Source organism: Panthera tigris, chromosome B1 (genome assembly GCF_018350195.1).
Source record: "Panthera tigris isolate Pti1 chromosome B1, P.tigris_Pti1_mat1.1, whole genome shotgun sequence".
Classification (NCBI taxonomy): domain Eukaryota; kingdom Metazoa; phylum Chordata; class Mammalia; order Carnivora; family Felidae; genus Panthera; species Panthera tigris.
Window position 1 is genome coordinate 74,312,170 of NC_056663.1, and position 25,979 is coordinate 74,338,148.

The 25,979-nt window shown below is 38.1% G+C and overlaps 1 protein-coding gene and 2 pseudogenes across 7 annotated transcripts in view; 1 reads left to right on the forward strand and 2 right to left on the reverse strand.

Moving 5' to 3' along the window:
* The window catches only part of ARFIP1 (ADP ribosylation factor interacting protein 1), a 125,618-nt gene that overhangs the window by 63,161 nt on the left and 36,478 nt on the right, over positions 1-25,979 (reverse strand). For all 7 annotated transcript variants that reach the window (XM_042983759.1, XM_007084183.3, XM_042983758.1 and 4 more), the window contains one exon: positions 12,981-13,082. In XM_042983759.1, coding sequence (XP_042839693.1) covers positions 12,981-13,082 — 102 coding nt within the window. The remainder of the gene's footprint in view (positions 1-12,980; positions 13,083-25,979) is intronic.
* Positions 18,068-19,459, reverse strand: LOC107179811 (annotated as a pseudogene).
* LOC102958544 lies at positions 19,737-20,966 on the forward strand (annotated as a pseudogene).

Sequence of the window (25,979 nt, forward strand, 5' to 3'; positions counted from 1 at the left end):
GAATTATCTTTTGAATTTTGTACAGCATATTTTAAAGATGTTTATCAAGAGCAAAGACCCTTAAATTACTTTTTAAAGATTGTCACAGTCTCATCAAGAACCAACTATTACTAGAAACATGAAAGACCTGGAAAGATAATTCAGACAGACCAGCTTTCCTATTAAGGGGCTATATGACCCTGGGCAAGTGCTTAAAAACTTTGTTAGTCCCTGTTTGCTCAGCTGTAAAAAGAAGCTAAAAATTACCTCAGAGTTCTATGAAAATTTATGTGAGACAATTAATATAAGCAAAGCACCTCGTACATATTTTTAGGCACTCAGTTAATGTTAGCCATCCCTCTCCCCTACTACAATCATATTTATAACTAATTAATGCTATTGCTAATAATTAGAGTGAAAAACATTTCGTGAACACTTCCTATGTGCTAGGATTTGTTCTAATCACTTTAACGTACAGGCAGTCCTCTCTCCGCATGACAGTGCAGGACCGTAAAAATGATCAAGCAATTGGTACTATTACTACTATTTCTCAGATGAAAAAACTGGGACACAAAAATGTGTCATTTAGTTACTAACTAGCAATATAGTTAGGGCTAGGCCTCAAGAAACAATATTAACTGTAATGTAGAGTAAATGTAAAGAGCTACAAGCAATTTGTTAGAGACTTAGAATTCATTAGCTCCTATTGTTTTCAAAAAGATTTAAAGAAATACCTTTTAAAAGTGACAATTTCAGAATCTGAAGTTTAAACACTAATGCAAATACATTTTCAACTTGTAATTTCCTAATAGCACTAAAGAAATGAGCTCTTTTGTTCCTTTTCCCTTTTCCTAATGCCACTTAAAACCTCGTCACAGGACAATATTCTTTTCATCTGAATATTGTTTTGAAGAGTACTTAGAATTAAAAAGAAAAATAATTACACTCAGTTTTATCTACTTCCCATTTTTAAACCAAATCTGAGTCTGTTCATTTCACGGAATAAATTATCTTTCCAGTTTATTTTTTAATATACTAAATCAGTAATTTCTAGGTTTTAAAAAAAAGTTTATTTATTTTTGAGAGAAAGCAGGCACATGTGAGTGGGGGAGGGGCAGAAAGAGAGAATCCTAGGCAGGCAGGCACTGTCAGCACAAGCCGATGCAGGGCTTTAAGTCACAAACCGTAAGATCATAACCTGAAGCTGAAATTGTACACTTAGCAGACTGAACCACCCAGGTGCCTCCAGTGGTTTCTAATATTTTTTAAATATTAATGATCCTTTTATTAATATTTACATTAAAACCAGACGATCTTTTCTCTCCGAAAGACAAATCTATCACTTACAAAATAAATACTGCCAAACTACCAAGACATTTTTTAAACTTTGCAAGTTTGGTCATTAAGCTCAACTATTTTTGGAATGGCTTCCTTGAATGTTGCCTTGCTCAAAGTCTTGACAGCTTTTAGCTCTCGCTAAGAAAATAAGTATCGAAGACATCCCTCAAAATATGAGGAATAAAAACATGCATGCAAACAAAATTAAAATGGCATACAGTAGGTACAGGACAACTGTGTTTGCTGTATTCTTGGAACTTATCTGAAAGAACATTACTCATTTTAATCATATGTCCTGTCCCAAAGTATTGTGTAAATTCCCAGTAAAGAGATACAGCGTAGTAGTAGTTGGTAAGAGGTTAAACAGTAAACATGATGGATATCTCAGATTACCTAAATTTTCAAGAAGGTACAGGGATGTCTCCCATCTTGTCAGGCATGGCCTCTAGAAGAAACTCCTGGTTGTCTGAAGATACATCTCACTCAGACCCCTCCCAATGATCTCCCAGGGGTCCTTTACTCAACAAACAAAAATTCTTCCAGAAAAAACCTTTATGTAAAACAGCTGTAAAATCTGAAAAGCACTAAGGTCTTCCTAAGCCTAAACTGTCACTAACAAAAGGAGCCTAACCAAAAGTGGTACAAATGGGTCCGTTCAGATTCGGAACAGAATTATCATTTTGATAGTTGTCCAGCAGCTGAATGCAACACAAAATAATATGGGTTATGTGAGGGGAATGTATGACTTGTAAGATAACACACGTAAGTATTTTACGTGTTTGTTGACTTGTTTTTGTTTTTTATAAAATACACACTCTCTAGCTAATATAGTTTAGCCTCATAATTCACAAAAACTTAAAATGTGCCTTTACATGATCTTTAATTCTTTTTAAAAGTGTCTTACATAGCTTAGTAACTATTCAAATGTCTGCTACTGCATTTACCCCTATGGTTTCCAGAATGTATTTCAGAGACAATGAGCCCACTATAACCAACAACATAAAATCCCTAATTTGCATTTTTATGTCACTGACATTCAATTCAAAGTTTAGGACTTAGCAGAGTCATGCTTAACCAGTATACAATAAAATGGAATAAACCCAAAGTTAACTTTCTGTTCAAGCACTAGGATAATACTCAGCATTTAATACTTTTTAAAAATAAATTTTCAAACAATTAAGCTGAAGCAAAATAGAACGCTTTTGGCAAAAACGTTTCATGTATGTTTCAAATCCTTCTGAGAGGATACAAAATAGTATCTGTAGTAACAGCTTCCATAAAGCTGTGAAGGGATGGCAACAATCTGTAAGGATTCTCCAAGTAGTCTACAAATTACATGAACTCTCTTCTCCCTTAGTTTCCTTACACTACATTCTCCCAATTTTCCTCCATCTACTTCTGTAAAAATGGCTTGGTTTTCCTTACTGCTTCTAGCTTCTCCACAAGAGAGAAGTCTTACATCTAACTTCTCTACTTCCCTTGGCGACCTAACCGATCCATCTCCTGTGTCTCTAGTCTTGGCACCCCTGAAATTCATTCTTCAAACTGTAGACAGAGATAGCTTTCTAAAATGTGACTCTGTGGGCACCTGGGTGACCCAGTTGGCTAAGTATCTGACTTCGGCTCAGACATGATCTCGTGGTCTCTGAGTTTGAACCCTGCATCGGGCTCTGTACTGACAGGGCAGCACCTGGAGCCTGCTTCGGATGCTGTGTCTCCCTCTCTCTCTCTGCCCCTTCCCCGCTCACCTGTCTGTTTCTGTCCGTCTCTTTCTCTCTCAAAAATAAAAATAAACATTAAAATTTTTTTTAAAAAATGTGAATCTGATTGAGATACTTCCATTTTTATGTCCTTTAGTGCCCCTCCCCCCATTGCCTTTTAGGTAAAATCCCAAACTCCTCAACATGATTTTAAGGTGTTGCAGGATCTGGTCTCTACTTAACTCTAGCCTCATTTCTCACACATCTGGCCCCACAGTCTCCACTTCAACAACAGCAAATTTTCAATTCTGCAGTTTCACACACTTTTCAGCTCATTATAGTTGCCTCTGATGGGAACACCCTTCACTTTTCATTTGGCAGCTCATCCTTCAGATTCAGCTTGCCTAGCAATGCTTCAGGTAATCTTTCCATACTCTTCCTATCAGTTCTCAGACCATGCTATACTTGGACTAGTATATTACTTTTCACATGATATTAAAATTAATTTGTGGGGGTGCCTAGGTGGCTCAACTGGTTGAGCATCTGACTCTTGATTTTGGCTCAGGTCACAATGTCATGGTTCGTGGGATGAAGTCCATGTTGGGCTCTGCCCGGACAGTGCAAAGCCTGCTTGGGATTCTCTCTCCCTCTCTCTGCCCCTCCCCATCTCGCATGACCACATATGTGTGCGCTCTCTTTCTCAAGATAAACATTAAAGGAATAAGATTAATTTGTAAATTAATTAATTTCTATATTCTCTCCTCTTGCAGACTGTAAAAGCTTTCTAAAGATCAGGATGCTTATCTATCTTGTTCCCCTTTAGTATTCATTCCTAGCGGCTAGTAGATATAACACCAATATATTCATTTACTAGCAATTTTCTCAATTTATGCATCTTATCTCATCCCTCAAAATGTATAAAACCTTCCAAAACATTTACATAATTTTTAAAGAAACAAATTGAAAAATTTCTGTGAAATGTTCTATGAATTTTGGTAATTTAAAATCCCCTTTGTTGTTTTAACAGCTGCCTATCAAGAGTATCCGCTATTATTCAAACAGATCTCCACATCCCCAATCCTACTATAAACATATTGCAACATCCTTAACATCTTCATAGTGACCTCTCTGCCTCTCCACAATTACTTCACGTCAAAGCTGATTATTCTCCAACATGCTATTTATCAAGTGAGTAAAAGGCAGGGTTAGCATTTTCTCAGCTTTCTGCTGGTACTTCTAAACTACCAGTTCTCAAACTTTAGTTTGCGTAAGAACCACCTGAGACCGTATTAAAATTCGGATTCTTCTCAGCTGTCCATTGTGATCTCATGAAGTTGGAGTGCGAAGTCCAGGCACCAGAATTTCAAACAAATAAGCCACATGATTCTGATGCAGGTAATTCTTTGTCTACATTTTGAGGAACTCTTGTTACGTAGAACAGTTTTTCCATACTTGTGTAATACGTGGACTCCCATCCCGCATTTCCCTGTGGGCCACACTACCTCATTGCCCTCTTCTCCACTTTAACATTCTCATCTATCTTCTTTCTAGTTAATCCCAAATATTTATTGAGGGCCTTCTGCTCTATCCTTAATTCCCACCATTATTCTCGGTGTTCCCAACCTTTTGCAAGCCATCGGGCAGTTTCAGAAAATGAAATGATTCCTTGTTCAGTCTGCAATTCTTTCCAAACTGAAATATAAGGTCCAAGCTGAGTTTTCATAGCTCATCAAAAAAACAATGTATAATGTCACGGTATGTAGTCTGTTGCTTAACTTTTTTTAATACAAAGTATCAATTACTTAAAATGAAATAAAATCTATTGCATGAGCTTGCCTACCTATGTTGATACAGAATAATGGGTTGTAGTATTAGCAATCTGTCAAAGTGTATGATTTTTTTTTCCCTTAGTATACTTGTAGGAAGCCTAAAGTTGGTAGTTTGATACAGGTTTGGTAATTTGTAGGGGACAAAGGGCCAAAAAAAGTGTGAGGACAAATAAAAGATATACTAGACTAACATAGTAACTCCAACCTACTCTTCTGTCTCAGATTGCAGTAACCTCTACATCTCTAATGCCTTTCATCCTTCATGCCCCATTTTACTTCAGCCACCAGAACTCCCACGGCCACTCTTGGGAACTTGCCATCACTCAGGAAGCAACACTTCTGGAATTTTAAGTCTAATAACTCTCTTTGTGGTCATAAGCTCCTGTATCTGTTATTCCACTTGATCAAGTTAGCAAATATGACGCATCCATTTTCTCCATTTTACACACACATATACAATTCTCAGTCTCCTCTCTCTCTCTCTCTCCTCTCTCATTCATTCCACAAACATTTAACAAGAACTTACAGAATTACTATCTTTTGATGGTTTACTGCCTACCTCCTTGACCTCATCCCCATCCCCAAGTCCCCTTAGTCTAGATTCTAAGTAGTAATGAAGTCTGGTAAGAATGAATCACATACCAGCTTGCATCAAGGGAATGCTGAATTCATTCAAAGGCTTATCACCGTGGGAATATTTATACGTATCTACATTCAAAACAATTCCTTCTAGAAATAAAAAAAAATATGACAGCATTTGCTTATAAACAGAGGCAGAATCTATCTTCTAGGCACAATATGTCATAATTAAGATAGATAGGCTTCAGCCTCTCATTAAAAATTATATTTATTCATATTTTTTCAATAGAAATCCTAATCTAGAGTTAATTTAGTAGACTTCTATATAATGCACATACTTTAAAACTTAATTTGTGGCAATAGTACTAAGAATATATTCAATACTTTAATATTTTGAAGTAAATATTAAAATGAATCTAGGGGCACCTGGGTGGCTCAGTCAGTTAAGCGTCTGACTTGGGCTCAGGTCATGATCTCACAGTTTATGGGTTTGAGCCCCATGCCGGGCTCTGTGCTGACAGCTCAGAGCCTGGAGCCTGCTTTGGATTCTGTGTCTCCCTCTCTCTCTGCCCCTCCCTGCTCATGCTCTGTCTCTCTCTCTCTCAAAAAATAATAAAAAGCACTAAAAAAATTAAAAAAAAATGAATCCAGATTTGCATGGGTTAAACGATCCTTGAAAAATATTTGCCATACTTCTAAAAGGGTCCAAGCTATACATTTGGTAAAAATTGGTCTTTGGAGAAAGTCTCCATCAAATCAATGTTGCCACTGACAGAACTCCTAAATTTTTCAGATGTGAGTAATGCAGAAATGTTATACTGAATAGTATATAGCACGGAGACAAATGGTCATCATATGCTATTCAAACTCTAGTGTAGGACGGCTGAAGTAGAAAACATGTTAAATTTTAAGTCTTTATACTGGAATCACTTCCTTTATTGAGCAACTACCGTGAATCATAAACTGTGCTGTGTGCACACAAGCTGCCCTAAAGGTGATTTCAATCTCTTAGGAAAAGCAGATAAGTAAATGGACAGTTACAACACTGAGGGGAGGGGAGGAAATCTATCCAAAACAAGTGTTCTGACAATTCCTATTCTTATATTCCTTTCCAAATCTTCTCCAGACTGCTAGAGTTCACTGTCCAGACTGATATGTACAGGGGAATGGAAAAACTACTTAGTTCAATAAAAGCATTAAAGAGTGAAACAACAATAACAACAAAGACCACATACACAAAACTTCAACAACAACAACAACAAGTACAACAACAGCGATGATGCATGCTGGGAAATTAAGGACACAAGATGGATAGATCAAGTCCAAAAGCAGTACATCTTCCACAAAAGTCTAGAAACATGTTTCTAGTCCTGGCTTTAACATGTGTTTATTCATTTACTCATTTATTCACCAAACATTTAAATGAAAGCCTCAATGATCTATTATGTGGCAGCACTGTAGATAAGGTAATGAATGGAAACATTTTTTGCCCTCACTTTCCTTACAATCAAATCACACAAGCCTTTGGTACAGCCAGTTAATCTGGGTAATTCCATCACAACCTCAAGGGCCCTTTTCCTCAACTGTAAAATAAAGTAGTGGAACTCAGGGATCTCTAAACTAAAATCCTGTGATTTAACTCAAAACTTGTAGACCGGGGGTTTTTAAGACCCAGGAAACTAAGGATCCATAAGCAGGCTTCAGTTTAGGGAGTCCTAAACTCCCTAGAACTAAATGCAAAATTTGGTAGTTTTGTATATATGTACATTTTTCTTGAGGAAAAGGTCCATAGGTGGAAAAACAGAAATTATGGATTTTAGTTTTGGGCCAACCACAGAAAAAATTTTGTTTCAGTGATATATACTAAGGTAGTTTCCCTATCTGCCAAGTATAACTTAATTAACAAGAAATTTCAACTACATGGAACTGATATTTGCTTCTTCTCTTTAATTCATGGCATGAATTTCACGATTTTAATATTTTGACTAGCACTTCAACAGAATTATAAATAATATGCAGTTTACAACTCAAAGAATAATTTGTATTCTTCAGAGATTAAACTTTACTAATCTTTAAAAAGGAATTTTTATTTAGAAAAAAATATTTTTGCTGTAAAAAACTGTGATGATACTAAGATTCTTATTCTATCCTCTCTAAATCATTGTTGCTCCTTGTCTTAAGAAAAAGAGTAATAAACCTCAAAATATTAACATATGTCAAGTTGCTACCAGGGGATTTCTAGGACCAGTTCTTTCATTATAATCTCTATCAGAATGTGAATGCTAAGTTAGAGTCTAACCAGGGCCTCTTGTAGGACAGACTAAGAGGGGAAACCAAATTAAAAATGAAACCTCTGCAATGAGACACAAAAGCGAGGACAGAAACATTTAGTTTCACTGCCTGTGCCACAGTGACACCAATTGGTCAGCCAGGATACAACAACTTAAACTACCATCTTCATTTTATACAAGACTATATTTTTTAGAGTACATTATGCAGTTAAGTTGTAAATAAAAACCAGTATGTGGGGCACCTGGGTGGCTCAGTCGGTTAAGCATCCGACTTCAGCTCAGGTCATGATCTCATGGTTCGTGGTTCGAGCCCCGTGTCAGGCTCTGTGCTGACACCTCACAGCCTGGATCCTGCTTCTGATTCTGTGTCTCCCTCTCTCTTTGCCCCCTCTCCTGCTCACGCTCTCTCTGTCTCTCAAAAATAAATAAACGTAAATAAAAACCAGGATACGATTTTAAACAACAAACAGGTGTAAAAGGAAGATGTATATAAGTAAAATACTTGAGCAAACTCTGGTTATTATCCAGTTTACCATGAGACCTCTTTGCTAGTCTATAAAATACAGTCTAACGCTAAACAATACATTTTAACACTTATTTTCCATATGAATTTTCATCAGTAATAAAATATAAACATGAATTTCAGGCTAAATGCAATTTTCCTTTTATTTCTCAGGAAAACAAAGGAGTATGCTAAAACTGAAGTAAACATATGCCTAAAAGATCTTGAGTATAATTTATTCAAAATGGTCAAAAGTTGCTTTTGAGACATTATTTTCACTCGTGGTGAAAGGGATCACACAGCCAATTTTATTTTAATTCAACATATCAAATAAAAGACTCTTGTGATACATATATTTTTAATAAGAGCAGATACAGAAATTTTATCATGTTGAATTTCTTTAGGGAGGTGAAGTGGGGTATACTACTTGAAGTAGATATTGTTTATTTCTAAATTATTTATTTATTTTTAAATATTTATTTATTTTTGAGAGACGGAGAGAGAGAGCAGAGAGGGCCAGAGAGAGAGGAACAGAGGATCTGAAGCAGGCTCTGTGCTGACAGCACAGAGCCCGATGCGGGGTTCGAACCCACGAACCGTGAGATCATGACCTGAGCTGAAGTCAGACACGTAACCAACTGAGCACTTTTATTTTTTATTTTTAGATAGAGAAAGACTGCATGTGAGCGGGGAAGAGGGGGAGGGAAGGAAGGGAGGGAGGGAGAGAGAGAGAGAGAGAGAATGAATCTCAAGCAGGCTCCACACTCTGTGGAGCCCAATGCAGGGCTCGATCTCCCAACCCTGGGATCATGACCTAAGCCGAAGTCAAGAGTTGGACACTCAACTGACTGAGCCACCTGGGTGCTCCAGGTTAACTGCTTCTTAAGGAGCCTTTCCCAGGTAAAGTTCATATCCAATAAAAGGAGGCCTCCAGGAGAACATCTTTTTTTCTTCTTTTACCACCCAAGAGAAGTGAAATAACACTGCAGGAAAATGTCCAAGAAGAATCTGACGTTAACCAATGAGTAAACTTACAAAGCAGCAAGTTAACTGGCTTTAACTGCATAAGCAAAGAGCTTATACAGATATTTGAAGGTTTAAATCACTTCACTCTAGTAAGACTCTATTTTTTTTTTCAGTGCTACTCAAAGGCAAATAAGGTTAAGTAAAGAGTCATGAATAAGTTTAAGTACAAGGCAACCCAGAAAAAGAACAGAGCTGGAGGAATTACCCACCAGGTATTAAGGTTAAAGATAATATTTGTTTCAGACTTAATTAGTGTAGTAATTAAGTAACATAGTGTGGTATTATTGTAAAGATAGACAAAAAGACAAAGAAATAAAACAGAGTTCAGAGACAGTCCCACACATATATGACCACCTGATTGACAGCAAAAGCTCCCAGTGGAGAAAGGACAGTCTTTTCAATAAACAGTGAATAGCAATAAGATATTCATATGAGGAAAAAAAAAAATGAACCTTGGCATCTGCATCACACTACACAAAAATTTAATTCAAGATGAATCACAGAGCTAAGTGTGAGAAGCAAAACAAAAAAACATTCAGGAGCGTCTGGGTGGCTCAGTTGGTTAAGCATCTGACTCTTGATCTCAGCTAAGGTCATGGTCTCACGGTTTGTGAGTTTGAGCCCTGCGTCAGGTTCCGTACTGACAGCTAAGAGCCTGCTTGGGATTCTTTCTCTCTTTCTCTCTTTGTTTCTCCCCCACTTGCACCCTCTCTCTCTCAAAATAAATAAATAAACTTAAAAAAAAACTTTTAGAAGAAAACAGTATCTTTATGATACTGGGATAGGCCAAGATTTCTCAAAAGGGTCACAAAAATCACTAAAATGACACAGATAAATTTGACTTCATTAAAATTAGCAACTTTTGTTCATCAAAAGATACCATTAATAGAGTACAAAAGCAAGCTACTGACTAGAACAAAATATGTGAAATACACATATCCAAACAAATGACTTATATCCAGAATAAAGAACTCCTGTAAAAAAATTAGAAAAAGGCACACGCCCAATAGAAAAATGGGCAAAAGGCTTGAAAAAGGACTTCATGCAAGATAATATCCAAACGATCAATAACAATATGAAAATACGCTTAACATCATTAGTCATTAGAGAGATGAATATTATGCTTCCACCAGAATCGCTAAAATTAAAAGGCATGACAATACTAAGAATTGGTAAGAATGTGTAATAACTAGAACTCTTACCTGCTGCTGGAACCACTTTGGAAAATTAGTTGACAACATCTACCAAAGCCAAACATCGTGTATCTAGCAATTCCACGCTAGGGTATATACCCAATAGAAATAGGTGGTTACGTACACCAAAAGACTTGCACCAGAATGGTCACGACAGCTTTATTCATAATAGCCACAGACTGGAAACCTAGGTATCCATCAACTGAAGAATGGATATACAAAATTGTGACATATTAACAGAATGAAAAACTACAGCACAGTGAAAAAGAATGAAATACTGCCACAAACAACAGTACTGAATAAACTTCACAGGAATAACACTGAGTGAAGCCAGTCAAAAAAGAGTACATACTGTAAGATTCCATTTATTTGTAGTTCAGGAATAGTCCAAAGCTATCTGTGATGCTAAAGTCAGAGTAGCAGTGATTATTCTGGGAGACAGGGCAGTGTACTGCCTTGAAGGGGGCAAGACGGAGCCAGTTAAAGTCCTGGAAATGTTCTACATCTTGATGTGTGTGGTGCTTCCACTGAGCTGTATACTTAACATCTGTGTTTTACTGTGCGTAAGTGGTAGCTCAAAAGAGAACAAAACCAACAGAAAAGAAAAAGAAACAGGCTTAAGGTGGCAGGTGAATATCCAAAACAATGCAGCATTTGTATGTACTGCATTTTCTTGGACTAAAGTCATTAGACTGTCTATTAGAATATCAACTCCCTGATGGCAGTATTTTTGTCATTTTTATTCACTACCATATCCACAGTGTGATACACAGCAGATACTCGATACACAGCAGATACTCGGTAACTATCCGCAGAATAAGTTTGCAAAAGGACTGTTACCAAAAATAAAATGAAGCAATCATTAACTAAAATCTTGGTATAATGAGTTATTTGAATTAACGGAAGTTTATAAAGTAATTGCTAGAGTCTAATGATGGTAACGTGATTAGCTTATTATGCAGGTGTGTCTTAGTACTTTCCAACACAAGAAAGACTAAAACCTGAAGTGAAGATTTCCTTTGTGTGCCCAGAATTTAAAGAGTCTCTATTCTGTGAGTTCCTCTATTTTAAGGCCACAGGTACATAGACACCAAATTAAAGCACTCACAATTAAAATAACCCTCAAGTTTGAAGACACATTGATTCCTTCCAAAAAACTGTGAAGGCAAAAATAAGTGAAATTCAGTGGAATTTACTAAAATCAATTAAAACAATCTAAAACAGTGGTTCTCAACCAGAGGTGAGTTTCTCCTCACACCAGGGGTCATTTGGCAATGTCTGGAGACATTTTTGCTTGTCACAACAGGAGGAAGAGGCCAGGGATGCCGCTAACCATCCTACATGCAGAGGCCAATCCTCTACAACAAGGAATTTATCTGACCCCAAATGTCAAATTTTGTTAAAATAAAGGATTTTATTCTTCAGCATATGAAAAAGAGTCCTATTTAAACTATAAAATAATTTGGGGCGCCTGGGTGGCTCGGTAGGTTGAGTGTGACTTCGGCTCAGGTCATGATCTTGCAGTCTGGGGGTTCGAGCCCCACATCGGGCTCTGTGCTGACAGCTCAGAGCCCAGAGCCTGCTTAGGATTCTGTTGTCTCCCCCTCTCTCTGTCTCTCTCCCGGCTCATGCTCAGTCTCTCTCTCTCTCTCTCAAAAATAAATAAACATTAAAGAAATTTATTTTAAAAAATTAAATTAAAAAAACCTATAAAATAATTCATTTCTTTCAACTATTCCTTTTTCAAAAATATGAACATTATATTTTTAAAGTTGTACACGTATCAAATGTAATAAAAAGGGGTATTTATTGTAAATTTATCCAGAAATAATAACCATCACTACCATTTCTAGGACTATCCTAGGCATATTATTTATTTTATCTCATTTAATATCAATATCCCCATGAAAGTAAGACTCTCACTTATAGAGATCATAAAACAAAAACTAGAAGAGATTAAACACCTGCCCAAGGTTACACTGCTAGAAATGACATAGCTAAAATGTGCACCCTAGTTATCTTCAAACCCATGGTGTTTCCATTAAAATGCATTAAATTTCAATTTCAAATGAGAGGCAGATCAAAATTGAAAGCACTGCATCTTTCATTGTCCACCAAGTCAAGTATGCCACTTTAGAAAGTAAATGGCAAAGTCAGGAGAAGCCTACTTAGGAAATATGTACTAAAGACACACAGAAAAGAGATTACTGCCAATTTTTGAAAGGATAACCTATAGTTAGTATTTTTTCTTATCACAAATATTAAATAATTTCATAAAGTCATATACCAAAATTATCAGATATACTTTGTTCCAGTCATATAACAGAACTACTGATGATAATATCAAAGCATGAATGTTTACTGGCTAGCAGCTTAACCTTGACAAATCACGAACATAACCCACCTAGTCATCCCTACGTGGTAACATTAGGTTCCTAACACTTCAGCCAATCTAAGAAAATATTCCTAAATTAAATTCTATTACTTTCATCTGATAGGCTTATCGTGGTCCTCTGTATCAAGAGAAAGGAAAATATTCTTACCCTATTAAAGCCATGTTCATGAGAGTCATCAACTTCTCCATTACTAGTCACTGGAATTTCTGCTGCTGAATTTTTGGGAGATTCTTGAGCCATGCTAGACTCCTAAAACAAAACAAAACAAAACAAAACAAGAAACAGCTGTAAATAGCACCAAATCATAAGAGGCAAATATTCAAAACACTGTTAATGTTTATAGCACTTAAAAGCCATCATTATAGCATTAAAAAAAATAATTACAACCTACCTAACACATAATAAATATGATATTAATATAATAAAAATGTATCCGGCTTTTAAAACTGGAGTCAACTTAAATTTCTTCTTTAAGAACAAGTTACTTGCAGATCCCAGGGGGCAATAATAAATTGCCTCATAAATAGTATTATGGTAAGGCTACCAGTTACAACTGAAAAAAATATCACAGAAAGCCACACTTCATTATTAATTCAACTACAGCAGCTCTACTTTTCCTGTTGTACATAATGGGCTTCTCAGGCAGCTTTTGTTTAAAGAGTTGCCCTGATACAACAAAACTGTGTAAATCTGTATACTAGGAGAATTAAAATTTTACATTCTGGCTTTACTGTTCTAACAGTCAAATAATGTTTAAAAATACATTCCTTAATTTTATAAGCACATTTTCTATAAAATATAAATTTCTTTCGGAACTTAATATAGTTAATCGGTAACAGAAAGTCAATTCTGGTTAATAAAAACTTTTTTTGCTCCAATCCTATGTGATTTAAGAAACATGCATGGCTACAAGATAAAATGAGAATTTTATACCTGTAAAGGGTCTTAAAAATTATCTAGTTTCCCTCACTTTAAAAACTTCAGAGTAAATAACTAAACCATTGATTCCACTTTTCACAGAGAACAGGTATCCCTCATCCCTCTCTTCTCCTTGCCTCCCTTCCCTTTTAAACCAGTAATGGCTTTAAAAGCATTACATGCACATACACTCACACTTATAACAACAGTGCCCACTAGAATAAAATACATGTTAGGTACACAATTGATACCTAACATTGTATGTTCTAACACTCAGACCTGAATCCTGCTACCCCTGATTCTGCACTGCACAGAATTACCAAAACCAAACCAAATAACTAAAATGTGTGTGTGTGTTTAATTTACAGAACTGAACCTTACTGCCAAGAGCATAAGAGGTTCTTTGATTTTCTCTGAAAGAATTGTTTTTAAGATTAAAATAACTAAGAGTGTTGTCATATCTAGCTCATGCATTACTAATTTTTAAGGGGTTAAGGAAAGGTTCAAGGCCAGAAAACTTTATTTAAAAAAAAAAAAAACACTTTTATTATTTTTTTTAAGTAGGCTTCACACCCAGCGCAGAGCCCAACACAGGGCTTGAACTCACGACCCCAAGATCAAGACCTGATCCGAGATCAAGAGTCAGACGCCTAACTGACTGAGCCACCCAGGCACACCAAGGCCAGAAAACTTAAAAAAAAAAAATTGCACTGAACTTTTATAATTAGGTAAGTTATACTACTAAAAGCAAGTATGAATGCAAATTGGTTTGTGGTCTAGTCTCTACTTCCATGAAATATAAAAAGGCCTAATTAAAATACTGAATGACACCCAACAATACTTTTCATATAGTGTGTATATCATTAAGTATGTGAGACAGAAGATACTGTCAAATATATAAGGTAGGTCTTAAACGAATCTATTGATAACACTATACAGATCAGCAATTCTCAAACTTTTTGGGCTCAAGACACCTTTACATTCTTCTTCTTTTTATTTTAATGTTTATTTTTGAGAGAGAGAGAGAGAGAGAGAGCAAGCAGGGGAGGGGCAGAGAGAGAGAGAGAGAGAGAGAGAGAGAAAGGGAGACGGAATCTGAAGCAGGCTCCAGGCTCTGAGCTGTCAGCACAGCCTCTGACTTAAGGAGCTTGAACCCTTAATACATGAGATCATGACCTGAGCCAAAGTCGGATGCTCAACTGACTGAACCACCCAGGCACCCCTAGACCCATTTACATTCTTAAAAATCATTAAGTATCCCCAAAAGCTTTTATTTATATGGGTTATATCTATCAATGTTTACTGTATTAGAAAGTAATGCTGTAAATTAAAAAAGCTAATTATTAATCCATTTTAAAGTAATAATACAGGGGTGCCTGGATGGCTCAGTTGGTTGAGCATCCAAATCCTGATTTCAGCTCAGGTCATGATCCTGGCATTGTGGGACTGAGCCCTGCATTAGGCTCTGTGCTAAGATGGAGCCTGCTTAGAATTCTCTCTCCCTCTCTCTTTCTCTCCCTCTACCCCTCTCCCCAGCTTGCACTCTTTCTCTCTCTCTAAAAAAAAAAAAAAAAAAAAAAGTAATTATATACACGTTAACATAAATTCTTAATATGAAAATAATTATACTTAAAGCAACAAAAACTTAGAACAGTAGCACTGTTACATGGTTTTGCAAATTTCTGAATTGTTCTGCCTGTATGAGAAGACAGCTGGACTCTTCTATCTATTCCCACATTCAATCTGTTGCAATATGTTGTTTTGGTAGAAGTATATGAAGAAAACATGGCTTATGTGGCTACTGTCTTTTCAAATAATTGTGGATATACTTTTTTGATACTATATCAAAACTTGACAAGGGTCAATTTTTTAAAAAAATTTTTTATTATTATGTTTATTTATTTTGAGAGAGAGGGAGAGAAAAAGAGAGACAAAGTGAGAGCAGGGGAGGGGCAGAGACAGAGGGAGACACAGAATCCAAAGTAGGCTCCAGGCTCCGAGCTATCAGCACAGAGCCCAATGCGGGGCTCCAATCCACAAGCCGTGAGATCATGACCTGAGCCAAGGTCAGATGCTTAACCGACTGAGCCACCCAGGCGCCCCAGCAAGTGGTCCTGTCTTAAAAGTTAACTACAATGTGGAATATAAAAGCATGATACCATAATGATGAACATCTTTCAAAATCTATAGCATTAAAATCCATCGGTCTACCCTGTACTTTGAATGTGTCTTTCACATATGCATGATTTGGTAACATCGTGCATTGGTCATTTAGAAAACATTGGTTTGATGACTTACACATATCATCCAAATATTGACACAGTTCCTTATATAATAAAAAGTCCTACTTTTATATCTGATTTTTATCAAAAACAGTCTTTGGATTCAAATTTTCCAAAATTCTAATTTTTGCTGGAAAACTTGAATTTGACCTCTGGCAAAAAATAATGTCCATTATTTTACTTACAGTAACAGGTTTTCCAAAAGTATGTCTCCTAAATAACCAAGTCTGAATATAGCCACAGTTTGCTTCTGCAGTTAGTTCAGCTACCCCTGTTATGCAGCAAGAGTGCTTTATACATACTTCCCATTTTGTCCCACAGAATGTTAAAAAGGCTTAATAAGATTGAAAACTTTTACTGCTTCACTAAAGACATTCTTAAGTGAAGCTGGTAATTAAAAAAAAATTTTTTTTAATGTTTATTTATTTTTGAGAGACAGAGTGTCCGTAGGGGAGGGGCAGAGAGACACAGAGAGAAACACAGAATCTGAAGATGCTCCAGGCTCTGAGCTGTCAGCACAGAGCCCAACATGGGGCTCGAACTCACAAGCCGTGAGATCATGACCTGCGCCGAAGTCGGACGCTGAACTGACTGAGCCACCTAGGTGCCCTGGTAATTTTTTTTAAATGCAAGTACATAATGGTCTAGAATATGACTACTCCTACAGCTTGGGACAACCACCTTGATTCCTGCTAAGACACCAGCAGTTTTATTTACCTATTCTTGTGCACCATCAGTGCAAACGACACAACAACGAAAAATGCAAACAATTCAAATGTCTTCTCAGTAACGTTTCAAAGTTTTACCTTGTAGACTCCCTAGAATATTCCTGGGGACCTCTAGGGCCTCCAAGCCACACTTTGAAAAACACTGGTGTAGACAAATTTACCCAACATTTAGTGAAGGCTTGTTATGTGTAAGGCATTCTTACTAAATTCTAGAGAATATAAAAAACAAATAAGGTAGTCACTGCTCTGGGAAAAAGCACCACTGATTTAGTTTGGGAGCCCAACTAGACTCTTTAATAAATACCTAGAACAGTAAGCGTGTGCCCCTCTTTCTTTAGGACCCTCTAATACCAAACCTACCGGAATAGTTACGGATAACATAAATCCTAGGGTCATTCTAGGCCAAATCTCTATTTCTTGGCAGCTCCAGAAATGTTCTGTTTCCCGTAGATCCTCATTTATGTTACATTCTACTCGTTATACAAACCTTTTTATCACGATAAATCTTATACCTAATAATGTTTATACTATCTGGCACAAAAATGGACTATCTCTACATCCTTGTATCCCTGTTTGTATTCCTAGGGCAAAAGAACAAAGATCTGAGTGAATAAAGTAAGGTCCTTGAGGATGGAGACACTCTTAGCCATATCTGTGTGCTCAGAGATTAGCCCAGGATTTGGCAAGCAAAAGGTTCTCAATAAATGTTTATTGAACGGCAAGGACTGCCATGAGTTACACCAAAAGTCAGATTTGTAGTTGGGAAGGTGTTAAAATAATCATTATGCATTTGTGCTCCACATCCACTCTCTCCTTTGTCCCACCCAAGGAGTACAGAATAACACATTTGTTACTTCTTGTGGATATCACTGTAGTAAAACAAACCAGGGGGAAACGTGTGGAATAGAAAAAAAAGTTAATTATCAATATTTCAAAATTAGTGCACTTTAATTATTTTGAGACAGTTATAATGAAAGACTAAAATGTCAAACTGAAATACTATTTGGTTAGGCCAATGAAAAAAGAACTTTCAAAATAATGCAAAATCCTTACACATTTAAACATTAATCATTTAATTAAACGTTAAAACATTTACCAAAAAACTTATTTCCCTGCATTCCTAAATATATTATAAAAACTACTGATTTTTAAATTTATTTTTAATTATTTTATTTTAGAGATAGAGACAAAATCCCAAGCAGGATCCATGCTCTGCACGGAGCCCAATATGGGGCTCAATCCCATGACCCTGGCATCATGACCTGAGCCCAAATCAAGAGAGGCTCAACTGACTGTGCCACCTAGGTGCCGCCCCCCCCAAATACTGATTTTTTTAAAAAGTCTTATTTCAGAGCTCATCTTATCACAGATTTCAAACAAGTGAGGAATCAGTAAAACTAAATCTTACTTAAGGCTTGCAAGTAAAGGGAAAAATAAATTAGAGAAGATTCCAAAAGTTTAAAAAGGGAAAACAAAACTCCTCCACTTTAGAGGGGATTCCAAGGGAAAGAGTCTCTGAAATAGATGTGAAAGAGAAGTTTGCATTCAGACAAGTACTGGAGAGATCTCCAGTAAAGTACTTCAGTAGAGGCCAGTAAGACTGGATAAAATAGCAATGTTATTGTAACATTATATGTGTTGGCCAATACCATAGGGAGCGCTGAAGCTGAGATGGCTCTTTACAGTTGTCCAAATTAAGGCAAGGCGGCCAGGCCCTTGTACCCCCACATCTCTACCAGTGATCATTAGGTGCAGGCTATCCTCTAGGGGTATAACCATGGACAAGGCAACTGTCATTGGCAGAGGCAATTCCTGGGAAGACTCAGCTATGAGCTCTCAGCAAGCAATACTCTTGGCATGAGGGCTTTAGTTCCAAAGGGAGTAAACGGGCTACGCACCACAGCATCCACTATATCCTCCTTATTACTATTCTATTTTTTTTTCAATCGAAAGGTCTCACATATTTATAACTGAACCAACCTACGGTATAGAAGCATAGTAACAGAGAAAAATCATTTCCCTGATAAAACATCTGCTGTTCAGGTAGTAGGGAGGTTTACAGAAGGATGGGACAGAACACATGACCTTCAGGCAGCACAAATATGTGTGCCATCTCACATGCGATCCCTTATATATATAGACCCAGCTTGGTTCTTCTCCAATGCCACCGTTTGGAGTTGTACCTGATTTTATTACCAGTTTTCATCTGAATCCACAGGCGGATGGGACAATTCTGCTTTTATTTCTTGGCAAGGAATTGCCTGTTCCTGAAAGTCTTGTGAGAAGACCTGGTGAGGAACGGTCAGCTGCACCATGATGGTGGAGAAAAGGAGAGAGCTCCTTATTACTAAGGTAGTACCTATTCTATTTTTTTTTTTTTAAGTATTTTATTTATTTTTGAGAGAGACAGACAGAGAGCGTGAGCAGGGCGCAGGGCAGAGAGAAAGGGGAACAGAGGATCTGAAGTGGGATCTGTGCTGACAGCAGACAGCCCAATGCAGAGCTGGAACTCACAAACTGCAAGATCATGACCTAAGCTGAAGTCAGACTTGCTTCACAGATTGAGCCACCCAGGTGCCCGAAAATAGTATCTATTTTAAAAGAACTTGAAATGTCTTGTTTAGGGGATATCTGGCTACTTTATGCATAAATTTACAGAAATTCACTGGTCTCTACTAAGAGAAACTGTTTCTTTCATAGTCCCTAATTAAGGGGTGCCCAGTAATTGAAACAAAGAAGAGCCCCTGACACAGGCTGGCTGATCCACAGGTCACAAGCTAAGAGAAGGCCAGTTAGAAAAGTATTGCCCAATAGAGGAAAGAGAAATGTCCTGAGCTAATAAGACTCTTTCTGAAGGGTAAATAAGGGATGCTGAGAGAATTAGTCAATGGGTGTATTGGAAGACAAATGAGTGGAAAAGAAAAGCAAAGAGGAGAATTATGCAGGTGACAGGTCACAGCTTAAACATTCCCAAACTCTAGCTCACAAGTGTTAATCAAGCTTGTCAAAGTTTATTGACAATGTTATCTGTGTCCAGTTCTTCCTTTCTGAAATATGACCTTATGAAAATCTTCTGTTCTTAGATTCTTTTTTTAAAATTGTGGTGGATTCTGTGCAGGAGGGAGCATGAGAGCAGCGTGGTCAAGCCTCCAGTGTCCGAGTCAGCTAGGTGTGAGCATGGCTGAGCAGGAACCCATAGCTCAGTGGCTAGCACAGACTGCGGCTGAAAATGAGGAGGATGAACACGTGGTCAACCATAAGCCCCCCCACCCAGAAGGGCATCCAGGAGATCCAGGAGCTGGACAAGGATGACGAGAGTCTGCGCAAGTACAAGGAGGCCCTGTTGGGCCACGTAGCTGTGTCTGCTGACCCCCAAATCCCCAGTGTTGCTGTGACCCGCCTGATCCTGGTGTGCAGTACAGCCCTGGGTCTTCTGGAGCTGGACCTGATAAGTGATCTGGAGAGCTTCAAGAAGCAGTCCTTTGTGCCGAAGGAGGGGATGGAATACCAGATGTGAACTGGGAGACTGTGTCCGGCATGAAATACATCCAGCACACATACAGGAAAGGTGTCAAGATTGACAACATCGACCACCTGGTACCTGATGGAAAGCTATGGTCCCCAGGCAGAGGAGTATGAGCTTCTGACCTCCATGGAGGAGGCGCCCAAGGATATGCTGGCTCATGACAGCTACAACATCAAGTCTTGCTTCACAGACAACAATAAGACTGACTACCTGTCTTGGGAGTGGAACCTTACCATCAAAAAGGAATGGAAGTCTCCTTGGTGGTCTCGCCTTGCTGCTTCTGCCTGTGCTGGGGGGTAGAGGAGAGAGGGAGCCTCCAGCCCAGGTCTCCACCTTCCCTTCCATACCTCTTCAGGTTCCCCTACCTGTCCTAGCCTGATCTGAGGTCCCGGCTTTTCCAAGGGAATCTCATGGGGTGCTCAGATCCTTGTGGGCCTTTGCAGTTGCCCTGAATCCTGTTCTTTCTCTTCTTCCAGGGTGGGAATGGGGTGGGGTGCATAACTGGAGGCTTCCTGGGGGCCAGCCACCTTCCAGCTTTCACCTGTGTCCAGTCAATTAATCCAACACTGTTAGTAACCATCTAACCATGATGCCTTAACATGTAGAACATGTGCTGTGGGGGCCGTCACTAACCTCTAACCTCCTACGTCTGCATGAGCACATGATCTCCCCCGTCCCAGCCCCATCGGCAATTCCTGAGGCCCTGGGGAGGTGTGTGGGACGTGCTGCTGTTGCTCTCCTGCCTGCCGGGGATTAGCCAGCCCCCTCCCTGAGCCAGGGCTGTGGGGACGGCTCCAGGGGCTTGGGGAAAGCCAAACTGCCATAACTGAAGTAGTCTCCATTCTAACCTAGGAGGCCAGGTGTCCTGACGCCCCTGCTTTCTCTGTCCCAGCGGGCAGTGCCAGAGCCCATGGTCCCAGCAGACAGCCCCCCTCTGGACAAGGTCAGTGGCTGAGCCTTACTTATCCCACCTGGGCCTGCCAGCCTGGAGTCGTGTGCCTGGCCTGTCAGTGTCTCCATATGTGCCATCCTCTGGGCCCCCTGGCCTGCCACCTCTGCCCCAAGGCTTGGTGCCACCGTCCCTGACATGCCCTCTCCGGATCCAGCCAGGACAACTGTGGGACCAAGTGGACACAGTGGGAGCCCACCCCTGTGCCTCCCCTTCCCCTTACCTCCCCTGTCAGGCCTGAGCCTAGAATGCCCAAGAACCTGACCCTGCTCCTTTTCTAACCAGGAAATAAACTCCCCCAAAGGAAAATAAATAAATACATACATACATATATAAATAGACACATAGATAGATAGACAGAATTGTGATAAAAACACATACCATAAAATTTACCATCTTAACCATTTCTAAGTGTATAGTTCAGTACTATTAAATGTATTTACACTGTTGTACAACCAATCTCCAGAACTTCTTCATCTTACAAAACTGAAACTCTACACACATTAAACAATAACTCTCCATTCCCCTCTCCCCAAGCCCTTGGCAAGTATCATCCTACTTTCTGTTTCTGTGAATGTGACTACTCTGGATACCTCATATCAATGAAATCATATAGTATTTGACTTTGTGACTGGCCTATTTCACTTAGCACAATGTCAAGATTCATCTAGATTGTAACATGCACCAGAATTTTTCCTTTTTAAAGATGAATATCCCATTGTATGTATACACCACATTTTATTTATCCATTCATTCAACAATGGACGCTTAGGTTGCTTCTACCTCTTGGCTATTGTGAATAATGAGTCCATAAACACGGGTATGTAGGTATCTCTTCAAGGTTCTGTTTTCAATTCTTTTGGAAATATACCCAGAAGTGGGATTACTAGATCATATGGTAATTCTATGTTTAAATTCTGGAAGAAACAGCATACTGTTTTCCGTAATAGTTGTGTCATTTTATATTCCCGCCAACGGTACACAAAAGTTCCAATTACTTCATATATTCACCAGCACTATTTACTAGTTTTTTGGTTGTAACTATCCTAATAACTAAGAGGCAATACCTCATTGTGGTTTTGACTTACATTTCTCTGATTAGTGCTATCAAGCACCTTTTCCGATGCTTGTTGGCCATGTGCATATCATTTTTGGAGAAATGTCTATTTAAGTCCTTTGCTCAGTTTTTTAATTGGGGTGTGTTTTTATTGTTGAGTTCCAGGAGTTCTTTCTATATTCTGTTATTAACCACATCAGATATATGGTTTGCCAATATTTTCTCCCACTCCATAGGCTGCCTTTCCACTCTGTTCATTGTATCCTTTGATGCATAGAAATTTCCAGTTTTGATGTAGTCAATTTGTCTATTTTTACTTTTGTTTCCAGTGCTTCTGCTACCATATTCAGGAAATATTTGCCAAATCCAATGTCATGAAGGTTTTCTTTTTAAGAGTTATATGGTTTTAGGTCTTAAATTCAGATCTTTGATCCATTTTGAGCTACTCTGTGTATAAGTGTCCAACTTCATTCTTTTGCACGTGGATAATCTAGTTTTCCCAGCACCATCTCTTGAAAAGACATTCCTTTTTCCACTGGCATCCTGAATGTTCTTGTCATCTTGGATTCTTTTGAGATTCCTATTTTCCTCACTACTACTACATTCTAACAATACAGCTGGATTATTTGTGGCTGCTGGAGTTAAGGGTCTGCTTCTTGCAAATAAGAGACACTAGGTTCTTTGGTTTCTAATCCAATCTTTATGACTAAGATCTAGCTATCTAAATAGTCATCACTTTTTCAAGCTGTAAGAAAGTTCTTACTCCTCTTCCTCCTAGAAACAGCTGGTGATTCAACAAGTATTTACTATCTTCTAGGCAATGTGCAAGGGATAAAATAAAAATAGAAATAAGGTCTTGGGCGTACAGAAGTTTAAAGTGTACTGTGTATTTAGGAAATAATTATAATACAATGTGGTGAACACCAGAAGGAAGCACTTAACAATGTGGTGAACACCAAGAGGGAATCAGAAGTGGTATCTAAGCTGGATCTTGTGGGGTAACAGAGTAAAGAAAAGATTCTAAATAGATGGAATAATAGGAGCATAGTGGAAAAGAAGCTGGTATAGTCTAGAAACTGCAAGTAAAGCAAATTGGTTAGAATGGTGATTACTCATTCATATACTCACGGGTTCAACTAACTTACTGAGCTCTCTAATGTGCAGGTACAATTTCAAACAGGACACGGGACACAGGACAGAAATGGTGAATAAAACAGACAAGACTCTCCACCCTCATAAACCTTACATTCTAGTTAGGGGAAAAAACAAATAAATATACATGTCATACAGTTATAAGTGCTAATGGGCATGTATATGTGCACATATATCAGGGAAAACTTCAGAAGTTTTAATATTTTTGTTAAGACCTGAATAAAGTGAGGAAGTAAGCCATACAAATATTTCAGAGTAAAGCATTCCAGACAGAGGGAGTAGTAAATACAAAGACAAGACAGTGAGAAGCAGCTCAGCTTTTCAAGCAAAGACAAGAAGGCCGTGTGGCTTGAGGGAGGGCAAGGGAAGAAGAGCAGGAAATGTCAAGAGGCAGCCAGTGGCAAGAACATGTGTGGCTTTAGAGACCATCATAAGAACTTTGGATTTTATTTTCAGTGAAATAAGAAGCCACTTTAGGGTTCTGAATGTAAGAATGAAATGATCTGACTTGTGTTTTAAAAGGATCACGCTTTTCCTGCTGTGTTGAATTAAACCAAAAGTGAGCAAAGGCAGAAGCAAAGAGAACAATCAGGAGGCTAACAGAATAATCTAAGCAAGAGACGATGGTGACCTACAAAGTCAATGCAGCTTTATTAATACCTGACTAAAACAGATATGAAGAAAGCCTTCTCTTCATTACCAGAGCTAAGAGGGACATCTCATAATGATAAAAGGATCAGTTCATCAGGGATATATAACAATCAGAAATGCATATGTTGGTCCCAATAACAGAGCTTCAAAATAAATGAAACAAACACTGACAGAATTAAAGGGAGAAACATACAAGTCCATAATCACAATTAGAGATTTTACCACTACTCTCATAGCAATTAAAAGAACTAGACAAAGAAAATTTGCATAGACACAGAAGATCTGAACACTATCAGCCACCTTGTCTACTATTTATAGAATAGTAGACTCAGTAATGGCAGGATATACATTATTTTCACATGAACATGACATGTTTAGCAAAACAGATCATATTTGGGGGCATAAACAAGCCTCAATAAATTAAATTTTAAAATACTAAAACCACACGGAGTATGTACTCGGAACAGAGGGGAATTAATTTACAATCAATCATAATAAGATATCCATGAACTGCCCCCTCGCCAAAATTTGGAAATTAAATAACACATCTAAGTAATTAATGGGACAAAGAAGAAATTATGAAAGAAAATATGTTGAACTGAAATCATAAGAAAAACAACAATGTTCGTGTGATGCTCCTAAATCAATGCTTAGAGAGAGAGCAATTGTAGCTTTACATGCTTACATTTGAATAGAAGATCTTAAACCAATGATCTAAGGTTGCACCTTAAGAAAATAAAAAAAAGGAGCGAATTAAATTCAAAGCAAGCAGTAGGAAGGAAATAATAATAAACATCAAAAATCAAGGAGGGGCGCCTGGGTGGCTCAGTCGGTTGAGCATAGGACTTCGGCTCAGGTCATGATCTCACAATTTGTGGGTTCAAGCCCCACTCTGGGCTTTGCACGGTCAGCACAGAGCCTGCTTCAGATCTTCTGTCTCCCTCTTTCTCTCTGCCCCTCCCCCACTCATGCTCACTTTCTCTCTCAAAAATAAACATTAAAAAAATCAAGGAAACAGTACAAAAACTGTCCTCTACATTTAAAAAGCTTAAGCTCGGGGCGCCTGGGTGGCTCAGTCGGTTAAGCGTCTGACTTCGGTTCAGGTCATGATCTCGTGGTCCGTGAGTTCGAGCCCCGCGTCGGGCTCTGTGCTGACAGCTCGGAGCCTGGAGCCTGTTTCAGATTCTGTATCTCCCTCTCTCTGACCCTCCCCCATTCATGCTCTGTCTCTCTCTGTCTCAAAAATAAACAAAGGTTAAAAAAAAATTTTTTTTTTAAATAAAAATAAAAATAAATAAATAAAAAGCTTAAGCTCGTAAGAAACAAAAATAGATGAATGTTGCACATAAGAAGACTCTTAAATGACAGCTAAGTATGATGTACGATATGGATTGGTTCACAAACAAGGGAAAAAACAGCTGTAGAGCATGTTATCAGAACAACTGTGGATTAAACAATAACACAGTATCTATTTTTTAATTACATTTTCTAATTTTGATAAATATATTGAGGTTATATAAGAGAAAGTTGTTCTTAGGAAGAAAGGCACATGACGTCTGCAAATCACTCTCAAATGGTTCAAAAAAGAAGTTGTATATACCAAGAGAAAAAATGTTACAGCAAATGGGACAAAACAATAGTTAGTGAATCTGGGTAAAGAGTTTAAGTTTTCAGTATGAAATCTTATCAAAATTAGAATTTTTTTAGTGTTTACTTATTTAGTTTGAGAGACAGATTGACAGTGCATGTATGCACGTGAGTTGGAGAGGGGCAGAAAGAGAGAAGAGAGAATCTACACTGATAGTGTGAAGTCTGACATGGGGCTCGATCTTACAAGAGCCATGAGATCACGAGATGATGAGATCATGACCTGAGTCAAAATT